General features: G+C 48.0%; 3 protein-coding genes across 10 annotated transcripts; 1 reads left to right on the top strand and 2 right to left on the bottom strand.

The window, feature by feature from the left end:
• Positions 1 to 1,347: 1,347 nt before the first annotated feature.
• LOC119122230 (divergent protein kinase domain 1A-like) lies at positions 1,348 to 5,376 on the top strand. The gene is made up of 5 exons (XM_037250510.1): positions 1,348 to 1,577; positions 2,682 to 2,816; positions 2,909 to 3,016; positions 3,123 to 3,302; positions 3,410 to 5,376. The coding sequence occupies exons 1-5, from the start codon at positions 1,500 to 1,502 to the stop codon at positions 4,211 to 4,213; spliced, it is 1,305 nt and encodes a 434-aa protein (XP_037106405.1). The 5' UTR covers positions 1,348 to 1,499; the 3' UTR covers positions 4,214 to 5,376.
• Positions 5,195 to 9,497, bottom strand: fbxl5 (F-box and leucine-rich repeat protein 5). Its single transcript, XM_037250508.1, has 11 exons — positions 9,346 to 9,497; positions 8,641 to 8,856; positions 8,221 to 8,316; positions 7,727 to 7,922; positions 7,404 to 7,589; positions 7,170 to 7,295; positions 6,931 to 7,076; positions 6,730 to 6,812; positions 6,057 to 6,617; positions 5,830 to 5,978; positions 5,195 to 5,650 (listed from the first exon to the last, which is right to left on the bottom strand). Exons 1-11 carry the CDS (start codon positions 9,427 to 9,429, stop codon positions 5,574 to 5,576), a joined length of 1,920 nt encoding a protein of 639 aa, XP_037106403.1. The 5' UTR covers positions 9,430 to 9,497; the 3' UTR covers positions 5,195 to 5,573.
• Positions 9,498 to 9,732: 235 nt separating this feature from the next.
• On the bottom strand, positions 9,733 to 22,142 carry cc2d2a (coiled-coil and C2 domain containing 2A). Of its 8 annotated transcripts, none has more exons than XM_037250498.1 (40): positions 21,802 to 22,136; positions 21,589 to 21,673; positions 21,276 to 21,329; positions 21,093 to 21,173; positions 20,844 to 20,964; positions 20,535 to 20,626; positions 20,368 to 20,466; positions 20,068 to 20,151; positions 19,734 to 19,958; positions 19,433 to 19,589; positions 18,933 to 19,069; positions 18,732 to 18,863; positions 18,456 to 18,665; positions 18,273 to 18,379; positions 18,047 to 18,187; positions 17,771 to 17,927; positions 17,353 to 17,615; positions 17,080 to 17,257; positions 16,764 to 16,917; positions 16,541 to 16,688; positions 16,278 to 16,410; positions 15,969 to 16,172; positions 15,608 to 15,700; positions 15,449 to 15,540; positions 14,793 to 14,903; positions 13,811 to 13,978; positions 13,606 to 13,663; positions 13,424 to 13,533; positions 13,208 to 13,304; positions 13,027 to 13,125; positions 12,765 to 12,941; positions 12,465 to 12,479; positions 12,188 to 12,382; positions 11,959 to 12,048; positions 11,550 to 11,663; positions 11,207 to 11,341; positions 10,916 to 11,038; positions 10,785 to 10,843; positions 10,457 to 10,655; positions 9,733 to 10,257 (listed from the first exon to the last, which is right to left on the bottom strand). In XM_037250498.1, the coding sequence occupies exons 1-40, from the start codon at positions 21,813 to 21,815 to the stop codon at positions 10,072 to 10,074; spliced, it is 5,097 nt and encodes a 1,698-aa protein (XP_037106393.1). In that variant the 5' UTR covers positions 21,816 to 22,136; the 3' UTR covers positions 9,733 to 10,071. The 8 variants fall into 8 exon arrangements, 7 of the variants coding, with proteins under 7 accessions (XP_037106393.1, XP_037106395.1, XP_037106394.1 ...); XM_037250500.1 differs by having other exon boundaries at positions 16,278 to 16,401; XM_037250499.1 differs by having other exon boundaries at positions 19,433 to 19,591; positions 19,742 to 19,958.
• Between the last annotated feature and the right edge of the window lie 54 nt (positions 22,143 to 22,196).

Here is a 22,196-nt window from a genome sequence, read left to right as displayed (position 1 = left end):
AATAGCAAAAATACAGTCAAACCTTGGTTTTTGACCACAATCCGTTCCAGAAGACGGTTCGAGACGCGAATCGGTCGAATTCCGAATCTATTTTTCCCATTACAAATAATGGAAAAAAATTAAATCCGTTTCAAGACAACCCCACCGCCTTTTTTAAGCATTTTTTCATTTGCGCATATTTGTCCGATCGCGCAACCGTAGCGTGTCGCCCACCGCGCAACTGCACCGCGCTGGTCGCATTATTGTGACAGAGCCGTCACTGAAATTTAGAAAATATTTTTAAAGTCCTGATGTACTTTCCAAAATTTAAGTGGACCTAAGTGCGCAGGGAGCTTGATTTTGTCCGATCGCGCAACTGCGGCGCACAGCCAAACGCGCAACAGTAGCGCGTCGTCGACCGCGCAACTGCACCGCGCTGGTCGCATTATTGTGACAGAGCCGCCGCTAAAATTTAGAAAATATTTTTAAAGTCCTGATGTACTTTCCAAAATTTAAGTGGACCTCAGTGCGCAGGGAGCTTAATTTGGTCCAATCGCGCAACCGGAGCGCGCCGGGCGCTCACTGTCGCATTGCTTTAAGAGCGTCTTTGTGTTTTAGGATGGCTTTACTGCTCCCACTTGCTTTCTTTGGAGGCATGATTAGGGGTTAATACAATCCTCAAAGTAACGAAAATACAATAACAACGGAGTCAGTCGGCATCCGGGCCACGCGGTCGGGTTTTCTCGGGTCCTCCCGGCTCATCTCGCGAGGTTCGACCTCCGAATTTTGTTCGACAACCGAAGCAAAAAAATCTCAAATTTTTTGTTAGAATTCCGATTTGTTTGAGAACCAGGACGTTCGAAAACCGAGGTTTGACTGGAAAGTAAATAGATGCAACTCACTGACAAGTGCCGCTATTTGAATTTTAGAACAGCCCTGCGGGCGACTCATGCGGTCCTCACGGGCGACCTGGTGCCCGCGGGCAACGTGTTGGTGACCCCTGCATTACGCTATCACAAGCCAAGTTGCGCTAGCAACCGTCTGTGCTTTCTGCAGTACATTATGTAAGAAATTGGTTTTCTGCTTAGATCCACCAGGGGGCATAGGAGATTTCTATGACTGGTGTGATAATCCTTCGACTTGTTTTTCAGGATTTTTTGGTGGTGTTTTTATTTAATTTTTAATGAGTGGATGTAGTTTTATGATACTTTGTAATGAAAAATAAAAAAGTCAGTATTTGGATTAGAAATAAAATGTGATGGGAAGAGAGGTGTGTGTGTGTGTGTGTGTGTGTGTGTGTGTGTGTGTGTGTGTGTGTGTGTGTGTGTGTGTGTGTGTGTGTGTGTGTGTGTGTGTGTGGGAGGGCGGTGTGGGTGCATCACGACAGATGCAAGCCTCACTTGAAAGCTGCCTCTCCGCACACCACCTCCGCGTCCTCCTCCGGGAGGGGACGGGGGGCGTCACGGCACGTGCGGTCCGGTGGGCTTGACGCCAGCTCGCTTACAGTTTGAAGCACGGCCATGGCGAAAGCTCAGCTGCCGTGGAGATTCTTCTTCTTCTTCATCTTTTTCTTCTTCCGGAAGCCCCTGCACACGCAGGTTAGTCAAGCCGCTGTTCGTGTGTGTTTGGTTGCGTGTGTACGTGCGTGTGTGTGCGCACGTACATCTCTGAGGGGTTGGCTCATCTCCGTTGCTATGGCGACCACTTTCATGATGAAGATAGGATCTATCCTGCTTGTCAAACGGTGAGGCATTAACAGATTTCACATAGACGCCGGTCACATAACTTAGATTGACTCGACAGACTCACGTGGCGGTCACAGTGCGGCAAAAAGTTGTTTTTGGTGCGTTCTCAAACGTACAGTACCGAATGAGCTGCAGTAGTACTGGACGAGGGTGATTTGAGGTGCAGAGGTCTCTGGTGGTCTTAACCACGGAAGGGAAACGCCGCTGGGAATCACCGACAACTGATAAAAGATCAGCGAGAGACAGGAAAGTTTTGACTTAAGGTACTTTTGGCTGGTAAGGCACAAGATGTACAAATTTACCAGCCAATTTTGAATGTCTGGTTCCTCTCAAATTTTGGTGTCAAATAATTATTTTGCGACTGATTTGACGATTATTTCATATTTGTACGACATCACTTCATGGAAGCCCCCCGCCCATTTCCCTCTCTTCCTCTCCAGTGTTTCCACTGGGAACCCATTAGTCTCCGTGCTTTATCGTCATCCATAATGTATGAACGATGAAGACCGAAGTCAAACGTGCTGTTGCTCATCACCTCCAACTGCACTGCAACAGTTGCTTCAAATGGACACTTCATTAGGGACAGCATTCTCACAAAGCTTGATTCATTTGATCCTAAAAATACACCAGAGAAAATGACCAAAATACAACAAATGCAGTCTGCACAGTAGACACAAAGGCAGCAGCCTGTTCTAATAAATAGTTGGCCCAGTCCTCACGTTCAATACGCAATCGTTTGTCGAGTTGGTGGCGGTCGCGTGAAGGCTGCTGAAAGCGAAGCCGAGGCCACGAGAATTGATTGCGGCCTTGCGGCTCTGCAAAAACAAGCCGAGATGTGCTAGGTTAATGTAGCTTGCATGGCTGCACGCTTGGTGCTTCGCATTTGTATCATTTAGAAGGGAGGATCAAATAGATCATGCATTTCCACATTCTCACTCCCCCCCCCTTCCTCCATAGGCGCGCTTGTCGTCAGCGCACCTCAAGTGTTTGTTCGTGTGCTGGCTGGCGGTGTTGGTGGGCAGCTGGGTGGTCTACGTGGAGTACTCGTCCTACTCCGAGTTGTGCCGAGGACGCCAGTGCAGCGCAGCCATGGTGACGGGACCAAACCAAAAAAAATATTCACCAGCTTTTGCGTGGGCTTCTTTAGCCAGCCACCTTGTCTGATGCTGCTGTTGTGTTTCAAGTGTGCCAGATACAGAGATGGCCTGGTGGACGGCGCTGCCTGCAGCAGCTTGTGTGATAAGAACACGTTGGAGCTCAACAAGTGTCTCAGCACGCATGCCACCAAACAGGTACGCTTACACTTCGCATTTGTGCCGACATTCAGGACCTTGGACAGCAAATCCAGAGAAAACTCATGAAATGAGCGATTCTTATTTTTCTGTGTGTGGTTTGCAGGTGTACTCGAGCATGTGGGGCGACCTGGAAGGCGTGGTCAGGTGCCAGATGGACGAGGCCCCCGCTTATGACGTGGCCGGCCAGATGGAGAACAGGAAGGAGGTCGTTGCCCGCTTTGCCACCCCCCCAAAAGGAACCTCTGTAGAAAAGTTCAGGGAGATGATCCTCGACCACCTCAAGGTCAGCAGCGGGAGCTTTCCACTGGGACATCAGATTGTGCCCTGGATTGGACTTATTCAATACTGGGTACAGTACGAATCTCAGAAGGCTGTGCGTGTTCCTCACAGGCCAAAGTGGACGAGGAGCAGGCCAACCTTGGCGAGCTGAGCACGCGTGCCCTGGCGGCAGCCGACGCCAACAAGGACGGCCACATTTCCCTGGCGGAGGCTCGGTCATCCTGGGCGCTGCTACAGCTCGACGACTTCCTGCTGGCGTTGGCGCTGCAGGAACGCGGACACACGCCCAGGATTCTCGGCTTCTGTGGTGATCTCTACGTGACGGAGAAGATACCAAACGCCCCGCTCTACGGTGTCAGGGCACCGGCATGGGCGCCGGTCTGGGTGCGCCGTGCCACCGACCGCTGGTTCGGCCCCGCGTGGCCCCACAGGGCCAAGATCTCTATTGGGCTCCTGGAGCTGGTGGAGGATCTGTTCCACGGGGCCTTTGGTAGCTTTCTCATGTGCGACCTGAGCGCTGCCCACTTTGGGTACACCGGGCGCCACGATTTTAGGGTGGCAGATGCCCAGAACATCGTCCCTGAAGCCACCTTCCAAGAAGCCATCCGGCAGCAGAGGTGTGACAAGGACACGGACTGCCTTTACGGCGTCGACTGCCTCACTTCCTGTGATCTCACCAAGCGGCGCTGTACCCCCGAGGTGGCCCAGCCCAACCTGGCTAAGGCCTGCCGGGTCCTGCAGGAATACGTCCTGCAGGGGGCGCCCTCGGACATCCGTGAGGAGCTGGAGAAGCAGCTGAACGCCTGCATGGCACTGCGCGGATCAGCAGAGCAGGCCGAGATCCAACACTCGCTGGTTCTCAACAACCTCAAAACGTTATTATGGAAGAAAATCTCGCACAACAAAGACTCCTAGCCAAAAGTTATTGGAATCCTCAATCAGAGGTTTTCTGGTCTGGATTGGGGTTTTGGCAGACTTTAAAGGAATCTTTTGGTATCCTACACAACTTTTTAGGGTATTCTCAATTCAAATATTTTGTTTATGTGTTTAGGGTAGTGTTATTTTGACCAAAATAACTCTTGGGAGATTGAGAGCAGATTGAGAGTCAGTCTTCAGTCTCAGAAAACCCCAGTTTGCACTGGCGAGCTGTTATTTTGAGAGTAAATAAAGATGAGATCAATATTAATCGAAATCATTTTAACGCGTTTTGATTTTGCGACATTCGTTTTTTTCTCATATTTGACGTGGTTGAGAAACGGAAGCATACTGTCCTGTAGGGTACAACAGTTAAGTCAAATGACATTGTCTTTTGAATTTAAGGAGAAGTAATTATTGGTCCATTGTGCAAATCTGTCAGTTAACTCAAATACCACCGTCATAGTGCAAAAGGGAAGCCAACTTAACCGCACATGTGCCATGTCCCACCCATCTCATCTAGAGCAGTTCCCTTTTCATATCAAGCATTTGACATAATAAATTGAACATTTCAGTGAAATAAATTATACTCACCAAAGATTCTGAAACGAAAATGAATGCGTGCTGAATTTGATTGCTATTTGCGACACTTGTTTTGCTCGTCGAACGTGGCCAGCTCGAGCATAACCAACCAATCAGAGGACGGGAAAACACTGACGTAATGTTGGGTGGTCCTTTAGGCTAATTGGCTAAAAACAACGGTTGTAAACTTCTTCCATGGGCTGGTGCTACAAGTTCCTGCCCTCATCGAATAACAGGCGAAGTGATCGAAATATTTCAGAATGCTTAACTGCATTTGGAGGGGTTTATTGCATGTTTTTAAATGATTCATTTATTCATGTCAAATGTCATCCACATAAAATTCATTTTCCTTTGAATGACACACATGCAACCACAAAAGTGCAAGCACGTTTGCAACACTTTGACTTTATTCTTTTGTATAATTCAGTTTTTTTGTATTGTGCAACCTGTTTTTTTAGAGGAACGCGTTGGTAAGTTTGGTGTCAAAATGACATACTCTCTGTTGTTCCTCCTTTTTATTGAGCGACAGTGTTTCTAAGCGGCTTCTAAATCCTTTGTCAGTTGTCAAAATAAAAAAAAAACAGCCAACTAATCATACACTGGCAAAGGTTGGATGGGATTGTTGTTAGGATGAAAGAGTGGCTCTTGAAACACTGGACCTTGGAGTGTATACAAAGAAAATACATCTTACAGTTTCACACAGAAACGTACAGCAAGTGACACCCAGTTGGATAAAGTGCAATTAAAGAAGGAGAGGCAGGGCAGCGTTGATATTGCTTCACTCCCCAGAGCGACAGCACACCCTGAATCCGCATTGCAGGTTCTGGCATCCACTTGCCGTGTCTGCGTTTGGCCCTGACCCCACACACATACACACACACAATATAAACGTCAGTCACTGCACGATCAAAAGGAAAATGTTGTTTGCAAATAAATAAAAAGAAATCACTAAAATAGCGATAGTTCAGATTGTTAATTCTTTGTCATAGGCGATTGTGATGGAATTTGCATTCTTGGACAAGGCGCTTCTCTACCATTGATGTTGTCGCAGTAGTAGAAATGTTCGTCGTTGAGGGCGGGGCAGGCCGTGACCAGCTGGTGAAGCCCCGCCTCAGTGACCGACAGGCAGCCTGACAGGTTGAGATGCTCCAGGAGCGGAAGGCCTCCCAACTCCGACATGGCCCTCAAACAAACAATATTGACAAATACTCATTTTCAAGTTTGTTTGATTTTTTTTTTTTTTTTAAATCTGCAGCCCTACCTGAGTCCCACATCTGTGACCTGGTAGCATCCGGACAGGCTGAGGAAGTTCAGCGTGCGTCTGGCGCCCGACTGTTTAGTCCTATTGTCGGGGCGTTTAGTGTCCTTTGGTGAGCGGCGGCCATTAGTCCTGAGGGCCCCGTCCTCAACTCCTCCGCCGTTGCAGCAGACGGCGTGAGCGCAAAACCTGTCTGCCGACATGGCGTAGTGCAAAATTGCGGCGTTTGGGCCCGTCCTGCGGCCCCGCCTGCAGCAGCACAGGCTGCCCACCAGCTGAGTCTCCACAAAGCGCTCTCTCTCCTCCTTCTGCTGGACCTCCTTGGTGCCTCGCCGCGTCCATTCTGCCGAGTCCTCGATGTCGGCCGGCAACCAAGCGGGCCCCCAGCTGCCGGCCTCTTGCTTCAAGATGACGGCCCGCTGCCGGCGTTGGCGGCGTGACCACCACGGGGTGCCGAGGTCCCCCAGTGCCAGAGAGAGTCTCTTCAGGGCATGGTCTGTAATCTTGTCACAACCCGACAGGTCCAGGTGCTTCAGAGATGCGCAAGAGCCCACATACGACCAGCTGGGGACAATGTGGGGACACAAGAAAATCCCAATAACATCTGGCATCAAATCATCAACAGCAGATGTCTCTTTCAAGCCAACCAAAGGTGCGACGCGGCTTTAGAGTTTACCTGTCAAAAGCAAAATCGGTGACATCTGTCTGCGTCAGGTCCAGATGAGCCACGTTTGGACAGAGACTGAGGATCTGACGCACCTGTTCCAACAATATCTCAGTTTACACACTGTGGTGCTTCATCATACTAACACAGAGGACAAATACATGCCGCCGACCATATTTTCTTCCCATATTTGTGTGCACACATATTACACACCATTTTGCTGGAAACGGTGGAGCCGTAGGCCAGCACCAGCGACTTGACATGCGGGCCGACAACGGGGAGAAGGTTCTGGATGATTCCATTCAGGAGTCTCTTCTCACGCTGGGCTGTGCTGATGGCCAATGTGTCGCCGCACTCATCTGAAGTAAACAGCGCCGCATTTGATGGCATTTAAATCAAAATAATAACAAGATTACCTGTTGTTCCTGCGAATAAAAATAAGAGAAGGTCACCAGATTCATCGATGTCAGCATCCTCATCCCACTCCTGGTACGCGCGGACTTCCTTCTCCCGGCTCTTGAGCCATCTGTCATCCGGCTCCTGGTCACAATCTCCAGGGGGGCCGTTGTAATAGTCACCTGAACACATCAATGTTACACATGACAAAACGACAGACGTCAGAGAGCAAGTTGCAGATGATTCCATTCAGAATGACTTCTTTTCCTGCATATGAATGGTGCAGTTACCTCGGGCCCAGCGTACGGGGTAGAGGTGCCGCCACAGAGAACCGGTCTTGGCCAGCTCAGACCAGGAGCCACACACTTGGCTGCAGTTGCAGAGATCTTGAGGGCCCAAATAGCGAAAGATCCTCAAGATGACTTCGACCGGAAGCTGGGCGACGTGCACCGAACAAGAGCCGTTGCGTTCAACTTCTATAAGAAGACCAGCTTCCATTAGAAAAACTAATTTGGACAACAACAAAAAAAGGACAATTCGAGTGCAATTTTTTTTCCACATATAACTTTACACAATACTATTGTGAAAAAGTTGGAACTACTGTGCAGCTAACCGTAGTCGGTTTTCTCGTGGTCCGCATATTTGAAGGCCTTTTGTAGCTCCTCCGCGTGGCTCCACAGGCTGAAGCCTTTGAGGACGTCTGCGGCGCAGTTCCACGGCCGCTGGGTGCAGTGCTGCGCCATCACCTGCTTCTTGATGGCCTTCAGCTCCTCGTAGGTAAAGTGCTGCATCAGCATGGGCTGAAACACCTGCGACACACACACTTGCTTGACTCCGTTGCACTCTGATTTCAGCTGCTTTTTAACTGACCAACCTTTGGACAACATCGTGGCCAGAATATACACATTAATGTTAGTACGTCATTTAAGCTAACAAGCTAACGAAGCCTCACATGAGGCAACAGGGGTTATTATTCATGATCCTCTCTGAGGGATTGGCGCCATCATGTGGCATTTGTAGGTAGGTTGTTTTGAGTAAGTCTGAAGCAATTTCAAATAAATTGTAGAAAAAAAGAGAAAGAAAGAGGCGGACAAGGGCTGGCCCTACCTCTTCTTCTTCCTTCATGTGGGGTAGGAAGTCCTGAGTGAAAGCCTCCAGTCTCTCCTTCAGCTGCTGAGCGTAGTTGAGCTGCTCGTATTCACTCTAAAAACACACACAAACCAATGATTGCTTTTGACACATGGGAAAACCCTGAAGCTGAAAATCAGAAAATGACTTCACTGACAGCAGTGTCAAGGTCCCTCAAGGGTTGCAACATCCATCTGCTTTCACTTTCAAAATGACCGTCGTGACTCATATTAGTCCAGACGTACAACAAGTCAGCGAACGATAATGATAAGCGTGTGCCTAAACGGAGCATGAGAAGTCAACACGTGCTTGCGTGGACTGGGCTTTTGATAAAATTTTACAATTAAACAATTTTATCCATGTAGTCCTTGGAAGGCAGCGGCATGACAGCGGGCCCACCTTGACATTGTGCAGGCCCTTCTCGAGGAGTAGCAGCATGTCAGACAGTTTGTTGTCCGAGTGCATGTTGTAGACGGTGCAGCAACGCTGTTCCAGCAGGCTGATGATATACTTGTTCTCAATCTGCTCGTGCATCTTGAACTCCTTGAAGGTCGCCAGCAGCGACTTGTGGAAGGAGCGGAAGTCGCTAATGTTGGAGAAGTTGGTCTCAGACAGCTGACAATCAAAAGCAAAATATAGCACGATCAAAAGTCAAACAAAACACAGACGGATGGAAATATGGATTCCCACAATTTCCTCTCATAAGGTAAAGATAAAATCCAAAGAAATTGTTATTGTTTGATTTTGTGGTGGGGAAAGACTGGAGAGTAACTATATTTACGGGTTTCTATGTGACGTCATAATGCATTACAGCAACACCCCTTCACTAACGCTAGCTTGCGTGATAAGCGCACTTTACGTAGCAAAACCGACATTATGAATAACAGTTTTGTTTTAACACGAGCAAATCCTTAGCCTGATGACCTGCTAAATAGCAATAAATCAACAGATGTGTTGTCGTATTTGATGGCTGTTGCATAACCACTTTAGCTAACATGCTAAAGCTAGTGAGCGTCATCTTTTGGGGCCAACGTTGCCACGATATGCGTTCTAAAAGAAGACATTTGGAGCACAAACGTTGAACAAACTCCTTTGCACATTTACCTTTTCGGAATAAAGGCCCACCAACTGCTTCATTCGCCAGTGCGGGCCAGTGAAGACGTCCACCTCGTCCGGAAAGGGAGCCATGTTGACCAGACTGGGAGCTGTGTAGCTAGCGCCGTTAGCGTTAGCGTGGCGCTTTTGCGTCGTCGCAGTCACTCGATTGGTGACGTCTTCTTTGGCCGCCAGGGGGCGTTATTGCGTTTGTTCCGACTTGCCAAATCCTATTTAATAAAGCTAAATTATTTGTTGAATCCATTCAGGAGTGCTCTGTTTAATGCGACCACATTTTACAGTTATTCTGTTGTCAAAGATGAGCGAAATAATTTTCGTGTGACAACGCCACGGAGATCTCTAAGATTGCGGAAGGAAGCTGTTGCAATCCTTCCAATTTTTCAAACTGAAATGTTAAAAATTCTCAAAACACAATTGTGCTATTGTGCAATTTATGCCACATTCCAAAATACACAAAATTAAAGAAAATCATATTAATATTCTATTTTTAATGCAGAAAACCATTTACAGCAGAGATTTTTTTTTAAGTCACACATGCACACCGTCATATGTGGGAATCAAACTCATGATGTCTGCACACAAGACGGGCGGATGTACCACTACACCATCAGTTAATCAATTAGTAATTGATTATGATGGCAATGAAACCCTTTCTGTGTTACTCGTGGATATTGCTGTTGGAGGCAGGGCTACTATATCTTGTTTTTGACCACATCAGGAGCGCACAAGTGAGGCGAGGTACACCCAGACGGACAGCACATTGTTGGGGTACGGGTGCACGTAGACGGCCAGGGCGAACTCCACGTTGGCTGTCTGAATGGTGTGCACCCCTGTGCTGTGCACCGCCTCCACCACGGGGGCCACCTCAGAGAACGCCATGTGCAGCGGAAAGCCTGAAATCTGGCAGAGGAAAAAGGTGTCAGACAGTCACAGCTCCTCAGTAAGCAGCAGTCAAATGAGTCGTTCTTTACAGAGGATAAAGAATATATGAATTGGAGTGTCTGGCTCCTCATGTTCAAGTAAGCCTGTCGAGTTCTGATTGTTTGTTAGCATTATTCTAAAGAGTCTAAAGTGTTTTTTTGCTGTTGTCACCACTCACTCTGTTGTCACCCAACAGGCTCTGCAGCTCGTGGCGGTGAGCCTCGGCCATGTCACGGCCGGCGCCGCCCCCAGGGCCGCTGACGCTCTGCTCAAGGCTGGGCAGGAAGTGCTTAAGGGCGGTGGTACAGTAGCGGTTCCAACGCGTGGGCCGGTGGGGGCGCCACTCCATCAGCTTGTCACGCAGCAGCTTCTCCAACCTGACACAATTCCACCACTTTGGTAAGGGCCACTTCAAAAGTGCGCACTATACCACCAATTTAAGCCCCTTTTCCAAACGTGGAAATATGTGGAAAGCGTTTATGAAGTATTTAGGTGGCACGGCTTACCTGTCTTGAAGCTCTGCTGCGGTCACTTTGTCTGAGTGTCGGTACACTAGTTCTTCTGGCTGCATGCACGCACACACATATTATGAAATGTTACATAGCCATGCCGTACATACTAGTAGTAGTCTCGTCACCTGCACACTGGAAAGTCCGGGATGCGCGAAAGAGCGCGTAAAAAAGGGCCTCCAGCCATTGGCTCGGCTCACATCGAAGCTTATCCTCATGGGGGAAACGTGCTCCTGAATGTTCAACCAGACCTGCCACAAATAAATGCAACATGGGAAAAAAAAATGAAACGTGAATAATAAAATTCATACCATTTTAGCATTTTATACTCCGCAAATTAATACTTGATGTAAAAAACAACAACCATCATTTAAATGATTTTTTTTTTTAAATACTAATATGTGGTGAGATTCACTGACGTTGTCAGCATTGACAAGGCAGCCGACAGCCTGCAGGGGGCAGAAGGTGTCGTACTGTCCGTAGTATTGGCCGCTGCTGGGGTTCCAGATCAGGTAGCGGCCTTGCTCCAGCGTCAGCACGTACGCGCTGGAACCCTTAAAACACAAAAGCGACCTTTGCAGAGCAGCTGGACACAACATCAGTTCATGTGCTGGTCACCTCCCGGACATTGTGCAGGCTCCTAAACTGTTTTGAGCTTGCATTTTTTGCAGCTATTTTGTGTACAAATTGAATGAGTACTTCTTGACATTGTAGTCCTGGTTATGATAGTCTTTCAAATAACAAACAAAATGGCCGCCTAACCTCCGGAATGGCAGTGCCGATAACCAGCCAGGCCTTCTTGCCCAGGAACAGGAAGTAGTTGCACAACAGCACGGCGTGCTCTTCTTCATCTCCAGCCAGCAATGTAAGGAATTGCTGGGGGGGGGGAAAAAAAATCAGTTTAAAAATTGGATATACCATTTTTGTTGTTTTAAAAATGCTCCAAAAAATCTGACAATACCCCAAAATGCCCAACATGAGGTAACGAGTACCAAATACTGACTGACTAACTGAGTATCTATCTATCTATCTATCTATCTATCTATCTATCTATCTATCTATCTATCTATCTATCTATCTATCTATCTATCTATCTATCTATCTATCTATCTATCTATCTATCTATCTATCTATCTATCTATCTATCTCTAGTCAAATATATTTTACTGACATCACAGGTGCTCCACAGGTCACAGATGCCAGCAAAGGAAACTCTGTCTGGCAGAGACGGGATGAGCGACACAAAGCGCGCCACCTGAGCCTGTGTGGATGTAAAACATGTTATGGACAAAAGACTTAAAATCCTTTTTTATGCATTGTGTTACCAAAATATTGAGGATTACTCATCAACTGAACAGAATATTGCAGGGATCAAGCGCTACGTCAGCGGTCGCGCTCACCGTGGCTTCCTGGGGTTCGAGGGCCAGCAATTCCTGCGGCGGGTTGAGCGGCCGTATGTAGCGCGTGATGAAGATCGTCTTGCCACTGAGGTCCACTACCGTGGTGGTGCACATCCGGCCCGGGAACTCGGTGGCCGCCACGCGCTCAAAGCGCTCGGCTGCCTGCAGCAGACGCTCGTCCTCCTGGCTGTCAAACTGGGAGGAAAAAAAAAAAAATCAAAAGTTAGGCGAGAGGAATGCAGGAGAGGAGCGGGCGACATGCAACACTAGCAGTTACCTTTAGTTCCTTTATCTAGAACATGCAGAGGAGCAGGAAAAAGATAAAATGAATGATGGCGTGGGGACTACTGGGGAACCATTAAAATACAGGCCTGCATAAAAAAAACCTGTTGAGCACCTGGTGATGAAACATAAACATGCAAACAACTGTTTTAAAATGTAAAAACTTATAAAACAGTGGCCATATTTTTATTCTACCACTCCAAAACTTTAAAAAGATGGGCGAAGGAAGTCTACGTGGCGGCACATGCAAACGAGCGGCCAGCGCCGCGCGGTGGCACGTCAGGAGGGCAGCGACCTTCTCCCTGATGGAGTCGCCGGGCAGCAGCTGAGGCTCGATGGTGATGAAGAGCGTGATGAAGGCACCCTGGCACAGGCTCTGCATGGCCTCGTAGGCGCCGGCGGCACTGTGGATGCGCTCTTTGCTGTAGCCCAGCAGCACGGCCGGCATGTTCACCTTAATTGTGCCGTCGATCTGCGCCGACACACACAGTTGGCATCATCATCGCTCCCATTAACTAAATAAACAAATAAATGAATAATTAATTCAAAAATCTGACCCTGGACTGCGAGTAGATGGTGCTGAAGGGAATCTTGACAGATCCCAGCCAGTGCTTCTCCACTCGAGTGTGCAGCGATTTGCCTTTGTCTTCGTCACTCTGCGCACACAACAAGGCCTCACATTCGGACAAAGAGGAAAACAATAACTGTGACATTTGGTGGGGGGTGGGAGCAACTTACCACCCCAATTTCATGAACCACCTCATCAAATATGTTGATGAAGACATCGTCCTTGACCGACTGCAAGCTAGCGATGCTATAGTCTCCATTTGGTGCACTGATGGAAGGGAAAAGAGAAAGATAATAAAGTAATACAATAATATGGGGTATCAATATTTTCAAATCCTCGCAGATAAGGAGGATTGACAGCGGCCAGCCGACAAGAAGTGGCTTTACCGGAAAGGCAGCTGCAGCTCCTCGTTCCAGCAGGGGTTGGGCCCGTCGGCGGTGGTGGTTTGGAAGACGTTGCGCTGGAAGGAAACTTCCACGAAGGGCCTCACCTGGACCTGCATCACAACGCAAACGCGTCATGGCTCGCTGTTGACCTTTTCGCTCCGCCCTTGGCTCGTCCGTCTTACCTGGTTGATGAACCAGTCGCTGGTTTGGGTGGCGCCTTGTGCCAAGTGTCCTGCTTTACTAAAAGGTGTTCAAATGACAAGTTACACACTTGCTCAAACACAGTGACCATCCCAGTTTGTTTGCTTGCTAAAATTGGAAGTGAGTTTTAGGCATTCTGCCTTTAGATGGCAGCAGTGAGCGTAGTAGATCTGTAAACCTGCTCACTTGTTCTGCGAGCGGCGTACGGGGATGTCGTAGGCCCGCAGGATGTTGACCAATAGCTTGATGTCTCCGTCGGACAGGTTCTGAGCCGTCACTTTCTTCCTCTCCTTCCTCTGAGGCTTGAGAGGACGCTTGGGCTCAGCCAGGTGGAAGAGGTTGAGGCCCAGAATCCTGATTGTTCCCAATAAAACATTTAGTCAACAACCTTGGTCATAAGCACGTGATGCAGTCATGTCAATCTATATCAGGGGTGTCCAAAGACGCAAAGTAACTTCTTACAACTAAAGTGGCGAATTTCATGAAACTTCAAATCATAATAATTCTCGGGTGAATAATGACTACATGGGATTTGGTCCCCCGTAATGCCCCAGTTTGCATATGATGCCATTTTACCTTATTCTTGTCTAGATTGTGCCCCAATTATTGTAAAAAAATCGACACAGGCTTTAATTATCTACTCAATTTCCATTTGGACACCCCTAATCCACATTGAAGGCCAGACTGTCTTCACAGGAACAAACACCAACAGGACTTGATTTGCTATCTCTGATCAGTCCCACCAGGAATTGGTAGAAAGGTCAAGAAAAGCGTCAATATTGACATATTTTTGAACAATTTGCAGTGATATTAGAGAAAACATCTCAGCAAAACCGTGGCGGGAGTGACTAGAACACTACACAAAGTCTACTGTTGCTACTGGGCTGGGTTGTGGGTTCAAGCTAGCTGGGAAAGGGGCGGGGCGGGAAACCAGAAGAGAACATACCCTGGACCGGCACCACTGTTAAACATGCACAGCAGAAGAAAACAAAAGAGATAAATCCAACTGGAAACATGATCAAAATGCACTAGCGGTGAAAAACAAAAACTATCAACCCACTTTGAGATCGCAAACGAGTTCTAAACGACGCCTGGACTGGTCTCAGAGTAAAAAGGAAGTGAATTTTGAAGAGGTGAAGTCTTAGACGCACATTCCTCGTGTACTTACATCAGCAAGTCTGCCCTGCAAGTCAGTTTTATTGGCTCGGGACTCCTCAGCTCTAAAAACTCACTGCCATCTCGAAGGTGGCGATGTGTCACTCTTTGTAAAAGTGTTCTCCTTGTCATTTTTGTGTGTTTTTTTTTCATTTGTTACAGAAATAGAACAAACATGCAAAGGAAATACAACACAGAAAAGGAAATTAGTGCTTTTTTTTCTCTATCAGGTCATGCAAGCATGCGTTCAAAACAGACCGCAACTTTTCACCATAATGGCCAAATGCACTTCCAGGTGGCACCAACACTTGAAAAAAACTCTTGCGTGTCATTTGACCAAACAGAATGATTGAGAAAACAGGAAATGGAAAACGCTCTGTAGCGCTGGCGTTAGCTAGCAGGCTAAACATGTTTTGCTGAATTATTCATAAGCAGCCCAACCAAACATTTAGCGTGTAGTTCGAGCGAGAATTTTTTTTTATTATTATCTTGCAAATAATATTTTTCTCATGGTTTTCAGTTCAAGTCAGCTGTAGCTGCTCACTCTTTCTCTACCTGGAAGTCGCCTTTGTTTACAAACACAATGAAAAGGTCGACGCACGGGGTGAACTGTAACGGTCAATTAAATGTCGATAAGTGGAATGAGTAGTACGTTTGGAATTTGGTTACCCAAAACACGGCATCTCCTCCTCGATGACCATGTCGGACAGCAGGAAGTGATGGCTGGCCAAGAGGAACCTATGGATGACCGCCTCGCGGATCTGTGGGGTGGGTGGATGATGGTGATGATCGGTGTTTTACAGCATTTTTTATGTTTTGCTCAATCACCTTCTGGAGGTAGTTGGCCACCAAGGCCCGATGGGAATCCAGATGTTCTTTGGTGTCGATGATCTCGCCGTCCTTCAGCCTCTTCTCGTAGTCCTGAAGGGAGATGAAAAAAAAACCCAGGACTTTTGTGTTGCCCTTTTCAAACTTTTGAAACGATTCACATATGTGTTCCATAGTGGGGGTCAACCGTAACTTTCAGAAGACTGAACACATACCAGTAGTTTATTTGAATATATAAAAATATTATTTTAAATAAATAAATATTTATTTTCATTTAGAATATTTTATGCTACTTACGGGACGGGATGTCAGCTGTGTGTAAAAATATTTCTTGATGCCTCGTTCACTGGCGGCGACTTACCTGAAAGACTTTTTCGGTGATTTCTCTCTCGCGAGAGGGGACGCATTTGTAGTTGCGAAACTCGGGCACCTCCTGGTTCCGGAGCGCCAGCAGGCGGAAGCGCCGGGAGCGCGTCAATTCCTCGTCGCTGGCAAAGTTGAACTCCTCCTGCAGCTGCTCCAGACGGAAGTGATCAGAAGTCATCACCTCGCCGCTGCTGGCCACCTGACACACACGCACGCACAAACACACACAGATACACACGCACACACACAGACACACATGTGTGTGATGTGTGGGTTTAGTTTCCTCTGGGGGTGGGAGGCATACTTTAAGCAGCTGCATGATGGAGGCATTTTTGGGATCGTTGGGGTCCAGTCGAGATTGCAAGGCCCACTCGCCGATTTTTTTGACATCGCCAGAAGACTCGATGCGAGAGATGCCGTCAAAATGGCTGACGCCACTGAAAGGAAAAAAAAAAAAGTGTGAATCATTTCAATTCAGTAACATTAAAATCGGAGTTCAATAATATTGATACGATTTTGTGATAAAACTATTAAACAAAAAACTCTGTGCGACAACGTTTCTCCTACCCGTGAAGGGCAGCGGGATTCTGAGACACGGGAGGCGCCAGCGGCACGTCATCCTCGTCGACGCCCCAGGAAACGCAGCACGACACCTTACCAGAGGTCAGCAGGATCACGTTGTCGCTGCCCTCGGCCGTGAAGGAAAGTGGAACATCTGCATATTTCATCAATAAAACAATCAAAGGAAGGAAAACATCATATATGAAATATAAAAATGTGAGTCACTGACCGCTTCCCACGCCCTCGTGGTCAAACATCACCCTCTGGTTGCTACTGAACTCAAACTCCTCAATGGAGGCGTTGGCCGGCAATACCGAGGAATGTGGCACCGGCACGTAGACTTGTGCCAGGAGCGACCACGACGAGCCCGCCTCCTCGAAGACCTGCACAGCACAAACGCGGATGTGGAGCCGTGCTCTTACATGAAGTGGATCTTGTGAATAGTTGGGGAAGCGGCAGTAAAACAGGCCAAAATGCAAATCTGAAGTCCAGATTCTTAAGTCCAGATTTCTCAAGACACAGAAGGAAAAGCAAAGAAATGGTACCTGTAAGGTAATGCTTCGGGGACAGTTGACAATCTTCAGGTTGAAAATCTCCCCAAAGTGCACTCTGAAGTCGGAAGTGAGCGCGCGGCTGTTGGTCTGTGTCACTTCTTTGTCGTTGTACAGAATCTTGATAAAAACGGAGCGTCTGGCGACGTCCTCCCGTCGAGCCACTTCGCCCCTGGGAAAGGAGGGAAGAGACGGCAAACGTCAGAAAGACGACACCACTTTACCGTGCCGCTCAAAACCAACAAACACTCGTCTGCCTTCTCGTACCTGGGGCAGAGCTCCGCCTCCGAGATGCTTCCGGAGGCGGTCAGCTCGGGAAGCAGGATGGCCTCGCCCGGCCTGCGGCGTATCCTGGCCGCTTTCTCGCGCACCTGCTGCTCGATGATGTCGAAGTCCAACTTTTGCGGTGGCACCGGCCTGGGGGGCGCTTCTTCGTCGGGCCCCTCAGATTCGCTCACTTCCTGCTCTTCTTCTTCTGTTTCATCCTGAGTTTGCCCTTTCTTTTTCTTTCGCTTCTTCTTCTTGGATTTCTGTGGAGAACGATGCAAAAGCAAAATACATCATGTCCGCAGATTCTCAGTTTTCCGGTGCTTGTGCGGACGTTGAGACGGCCTCGCCGCTCCTGACCACCCACCACTGGATTTAAGACAACAAGCATAGCGTAGACATGAACAAATGCGGCCACCTGCTTCCTCCTCCAGGCCTTCCACTCATCCAGCTGCTTCTTGTACTCGGCCATCTTGCTCTGGTAGTCCACCTCACCCTCGGCCTCCAGCTCCCACACCTCGGACAAAATGTCCTTCTCGTAGTTGCGCTCGTCCGTCTCGCGGTCCACGTTCTCCCTGGGGCCCACACCATCAGTTACATATACAAAAAGGATCCAGATGCACTTTTTACCAGGATGTACCTAATGTTTTGGCAAGTTCAGGCACAAGAGAATCGGAAAAAAAAAAAAAATTACCGTCTTAGGTAGAGCTTATAAGGCGTGTTGGTGAACCTCTGAAACTCTCTGAGGGCTTTGAGTTCCTTCCAGACTTTGATCAGGTTCTTCAGCAGCGTCCTGTCCTTCTCCTGCTCGCCGTCCCGTAGTAGCCTCGTGTTCCTATCATGACATCCGCACGCGGTGGGAAAATTGCGGCGGGACGGCCAATCGCGATGAGAGGGGATGGGAACCCGAAAGCCCTCACCTGACTTCCACGCTGTACTCCACGATCCTCTGCTGCAGGGCTTGCGAGAGGTTCTGCTCGCTGTGGATCTCCAGCATGTTCCCCATGGTGTTCCTCAACCCGTTCAACTGCAGCAAAGTGAACATGTTCTATTTTAACCATTGACAAAAGGCAACCAAGACGATAGCGATAGCGGCGCCACACCTTGTCGGTGAGGTGCTCGGCGAGGTTGCTGCGCTGTCGGTTGAGGTACTGGTCGAACAGCTGTGCCAGACGCGATGCTAGCACGTGCTCGCGACTGAAGAGCGGGTGATGGGAGAAGATGAGTCCCGACACGTCCACATCCAGCTGGTAGCCTCCCTCAGCATCCGGTGCGTCGCTGATGAACTGTTGCGTGTGCTTGCAATTGAGTGGCTGAGGACGAGATGAAAATCTTTAATTTGGCGCCACTACTTTGGATGAGGTATGGTGATAGCTGACCTTCCTGTACACCGTTTGCAGGCCTGGATCCAGGTCGTCTTCCATATCAAAGAGCGGCGGCCTGGTAGACGATTCCTTGATGGGGTCCGGCAGAGCAATGATCCTGCCGTCATCTCCGAACCACTTGCCTCCCTAAACGGAAAAGGAGGAAAATGGTCAAAAAGGAGATGCCACAGGAAGACGGCGCATCGGCGATGTCACCTCTTCCATTTTCAAAATGCGGTTCTCCAGAATGTTCTCGTTGGTGGGCATCACCACAGGCCGCTCGCCCACGTAAAGACCCTCCTCCTCCAGATAGCGAGGCCTCATGTTCTCAGGTAGTTTCGCTGAGATCGGCACTGTGACACGGGGATGTGAAATGGATGTTTTGTGGACAATACCACTTTTTTCAGACTTATACCAGTATGAGTATTTCTTCAAGTACGCACTGATACCGATACCAAGTACCAATACCACTGGTACTTTTGATACATAACATTTCAATGGACACAATGACAGATAATGGTGAACAAGGACTTTTTTTTGTATTTACGCATGATGTGTCAAACGGCCAACTACTGGCCAGGAGGGCTTCTTCGATGTTTTGATGATTTTTTTGTGTGCCTTAAGTATCTGTGGGTGGTATCGTCATCCTTCACAAATACTGATACTGTAAGGCCGGTATCGGCCCAGCACGCGGTAACAGATGTCGATTTTCATACCCGTCCGAGAACTCGGCGTGTAGACGAGCGGGCGGCGGCGCAGAGCGAGCGCCCGCAAGCCGATGTACTCGGCGCTCTTCACTTCCACAAAGTCCTTGGACGTTTGCTCGATGACAAAGACGTTGCCGTCGTCTTGCATGAGCGGCTCTTCCTCGTTCTAAAGGCGATGAGTGAGAAGAAACACATTTTGATATCCACACCTCCAACGTCAGATCAGCTCATGTAACATCACCTTATTGACAAACACATTTAAAGTCCATTTCCACCTTGTTTCATGCCAAACTATTCAAGCACATCTTACCTGGTTTTGGTTTTGGTCCTGACTTTGTTCTTCAGTCTCGTCCAGCGTTTGGCTGCTGTCCTCGCCCGTTTTCCTCTGCTTCCGAGTCTTTCCACTCGTGCTTGGCTCCGGCTCCGGCTCGGGCTCCGGCTCGGGCTCCGGCTCGGGCTCCGGCTCAGGTTCCGGCTCAAAGTTGAACGTGAAAAAGTTGTACGCCTCCTCGCTGGTTGGCCGCTCTTTTTCCGCCTGAGAGATATTAGTTGTTGTATACAAACCGCTGCGTGTCCCACTCCTGGTCTACGTTTACATCACAAATTTGAATGTGTCTCGAATGCAAAAAAGTCGTCAGTCTTACGCGTTGGGTGGTCTCCTGGAACTTTACCCTGGTGCTGGCTCCCTGAGGAACAAGATGAGCGCTGGAATCACCCTCCGAATCCGCCTGCAACACAGCAGCAGAAGCTCAGCCGCACGCTCGTTGTCCACCTCTGCTTTCAGAAGCGATTATTCGAATAATCAGATGATTACAGCCGGTCATTGTAATTAATTACAACAAACTAAGCAAACAAACAAATACTCCATTATCAAAATAGTTGTCAATTCATTGGCTGATTGCCTTGTAATGGATTAATCCGAGAATTTCGACACCCGTACTGACCTCTCTGTCAGACCTGACCGTCGATCTGTCTCGGAGGCTCTGCAGGCGAGTGGCGTCGGTCGCCGACGCCTCCTGACGCTGGAGACTCTCGCCTTGCGACTGGAAAGAAAATTAACAACTTGTTGTCATTCCCCAAACACAATCAAAATGTCTCCCACGAAAATCACCCTGGCTGCTTTCAGCTTCTCCTCCAAACGTCGCGTCACGAAGCGGTCGAACTGCTGCGAGGTGCGACTCTTTGAGGCTTTGGAGGCGAGGCCTAGACGGTAAAGTTCATTGAAAGAAAAAAAAAAAAGTACCACATGTAGTGAAGCCTCATATATCTCAACATTTTTGGTACAGTATTTTTATGGCTGCCAAATCTGATCCATACAATATATGGCACTTGCTTATTTACTCGGATAGTATTCCTTTTTCATTCCCAACTCTCTGAATTCATCTCAAGGAATTTGTGGCGGTGGCGACAAGACACTCACTCGTTCCTGAAGGTTCTGTGGTCCTGTTTGAAGGGCCTTCATCTTCACTGAGGTCCCGAGCACTGGAAATTTCCTCCACATCATCACTGGGCAACTCCTGAGCGGAAATCTGCTCCAACAGCTTTTACACAACCACAATTTGCAAATAAAGTAAGTACACTAGTATAGAACATTTCAGATTGTTTGTAAACAGCAGGCGCCAGCAAAATTCCGAAAGTTCTATCTGAATTGAGTGAGAACCAGACAAACCCTTTTCCTTCTCATCTGTCTCTGGGCCCGTAGTTTTTGCTTGAGGGTTTCTCCAGGGTCGTCCTCGCTGCTTTGAGGATCCTGCAACACAACACATAACACGCATAGTTAGCATGCTAACAAAATAGTTATAATTGTCAGAAAGAAGACATTGAAAATACAGGAATCGGACTAAACACCCACCTTCATTGTTGAGTGTAGCGACTCTTCACTCAACCTGGAAGACGGAACCAGAGCCTGGAAAGAACATGTTGAGTCATGTTTGGCACGGCTCATTCAAACACACCAGAGGGTTTCAGGCATCCTACCTAAACACTAAAAATATCACGGAATAAAAGCAAACTAAAGTAAAACTACTCTGGTATGGCTTTTTCTAATATAATGCTCCAACGCTCCTTCTAAGGCTTCATAATAACGGAGGAGTGTTTTCAGAGACAAATACAAAACTGACTGCAAAAATGCCAAATGTCAGGAAAAAACTCTTGTACAACTTTACCTGCTCGTCGTCGCTCTCATGTTTGAGTTTCCCCAAGGTTTCTTGCAAGGATCGCCGCTGCTTGCGGAGTTTATCTCGGATGGCGCTAGGGAAAAAAAGGATGGGGAATCAGATAGCGTTAGCTTAGCCGCGTGGCTAATTGTCGCCGTGTGGATTTACATTGATTAGTGTAAATTGTGTAAAGCGAAAAAGATGCTAACTATTCAACATTACCTCGGGGAAGCCATGGCGACCGTAGCGGATCTCTTTGACGCTGAAATGGGATTAAGACATCCCAACTGTTTGTTCCATTATATCACTTTTATGTGGGTGTACTGGACTCTTTAAAAAAAACTTCTTCTTCCCGTGCTATGATTCCGAAATACATATTTAATCTCAAGGCGTTCTGGATTTAACACACCAAACATTTAAGCGACTTCACTAATCCTCCGGTGGTCCGAGAGTAGTGTGACGTTTTGCAGTATGTGGTCTCTCGTTGGCTGGTGAAAACTGTCAATCACCAAACAGCGCTCTGCTATTCGTTCTTATTTTGATTCACCCGCCCACACAGAACGCTTCCTCCCGCCCCTCATGCTGCCTAGTAACAACACGACGCTATCTACTCCATT

Source organism: Syngnathus acus, chromosome 4 (genome assembly GCF_901709675.1).
Source record: "Syngnathus acus chromosome 4, fSynAcu1.2, whole genome shotgun sequence".
Lineage (NCBI taxonomy): Eukaryota > Metazoa > Chordata > Actinopteri > Syngnathiformes > Syngnathidae > Syngnathus > Syngnathus acus.
The sequence above is the reverse complement of the archived record's forward strand: the minus strand, read 5'-3'. Positions and strand labels throughout refer to the sequence as shown.

Coding starts and splice junctions, on each gene's coding strand:
- LOC119122230 (XM_037250510.1), top strand. CDS start 1,500: ATGGCGAAAGCTCAGCTGCCGTGGAGATTCTTCTTCTTCTTCATCTTT. Junction 1,578..2,681: donor GGAAGCCCCTGCACACGCAG/GTTAGTCAAGCC, acceptor CTTCCTCCATAG/GCGCGCTTGTCGTCAGCGCA. Junction 3,303..3,409: donor TGATCCTCGACCACCTCAAG/GTCAGCAGCGGG, acceptor TGTTCCTCACAG/GCCAAAGTGGACGAGGAGCA.
- fbxl5 (XM_037250508.1), bottom strand. CDS start 9,429: ATGGCTCCCTTTCCGGACGAGGTGGACGTCTTCACTGGCCCGCACTGG. Junction 7,923..8,220: donor ACATGAAGGAAGAAGAAGAG/GTAGGGCCAGCC, acceptor TGTGTGTCGCAG/GTGTTTCAGCCCATGCTGAT. Junction 7,590..7,726: donor CCACGAGAAAACCGACTACG/GTTAGCTGCACA, acceptor GTCTTCTTATAG/AAGTTGAACGCAACGGCTCT.
- cc2d2a (XM_037250498.1), bottom strand. Junction 13,664..13,810: donor GTACGCCGCTCGCAGAACAA/GTGAGCAGGTTT, acceptor AACACCTTTTAG/TAAAGCAGGACACTTGGCAC. Junction 10,656..10,784: donor GCAGCAGAGCTTCAAGACAG/GTAAGCCGTGCC, acceptor GAATTGTGTCAG/GTTGGAGAAGCTGCTGCGTG.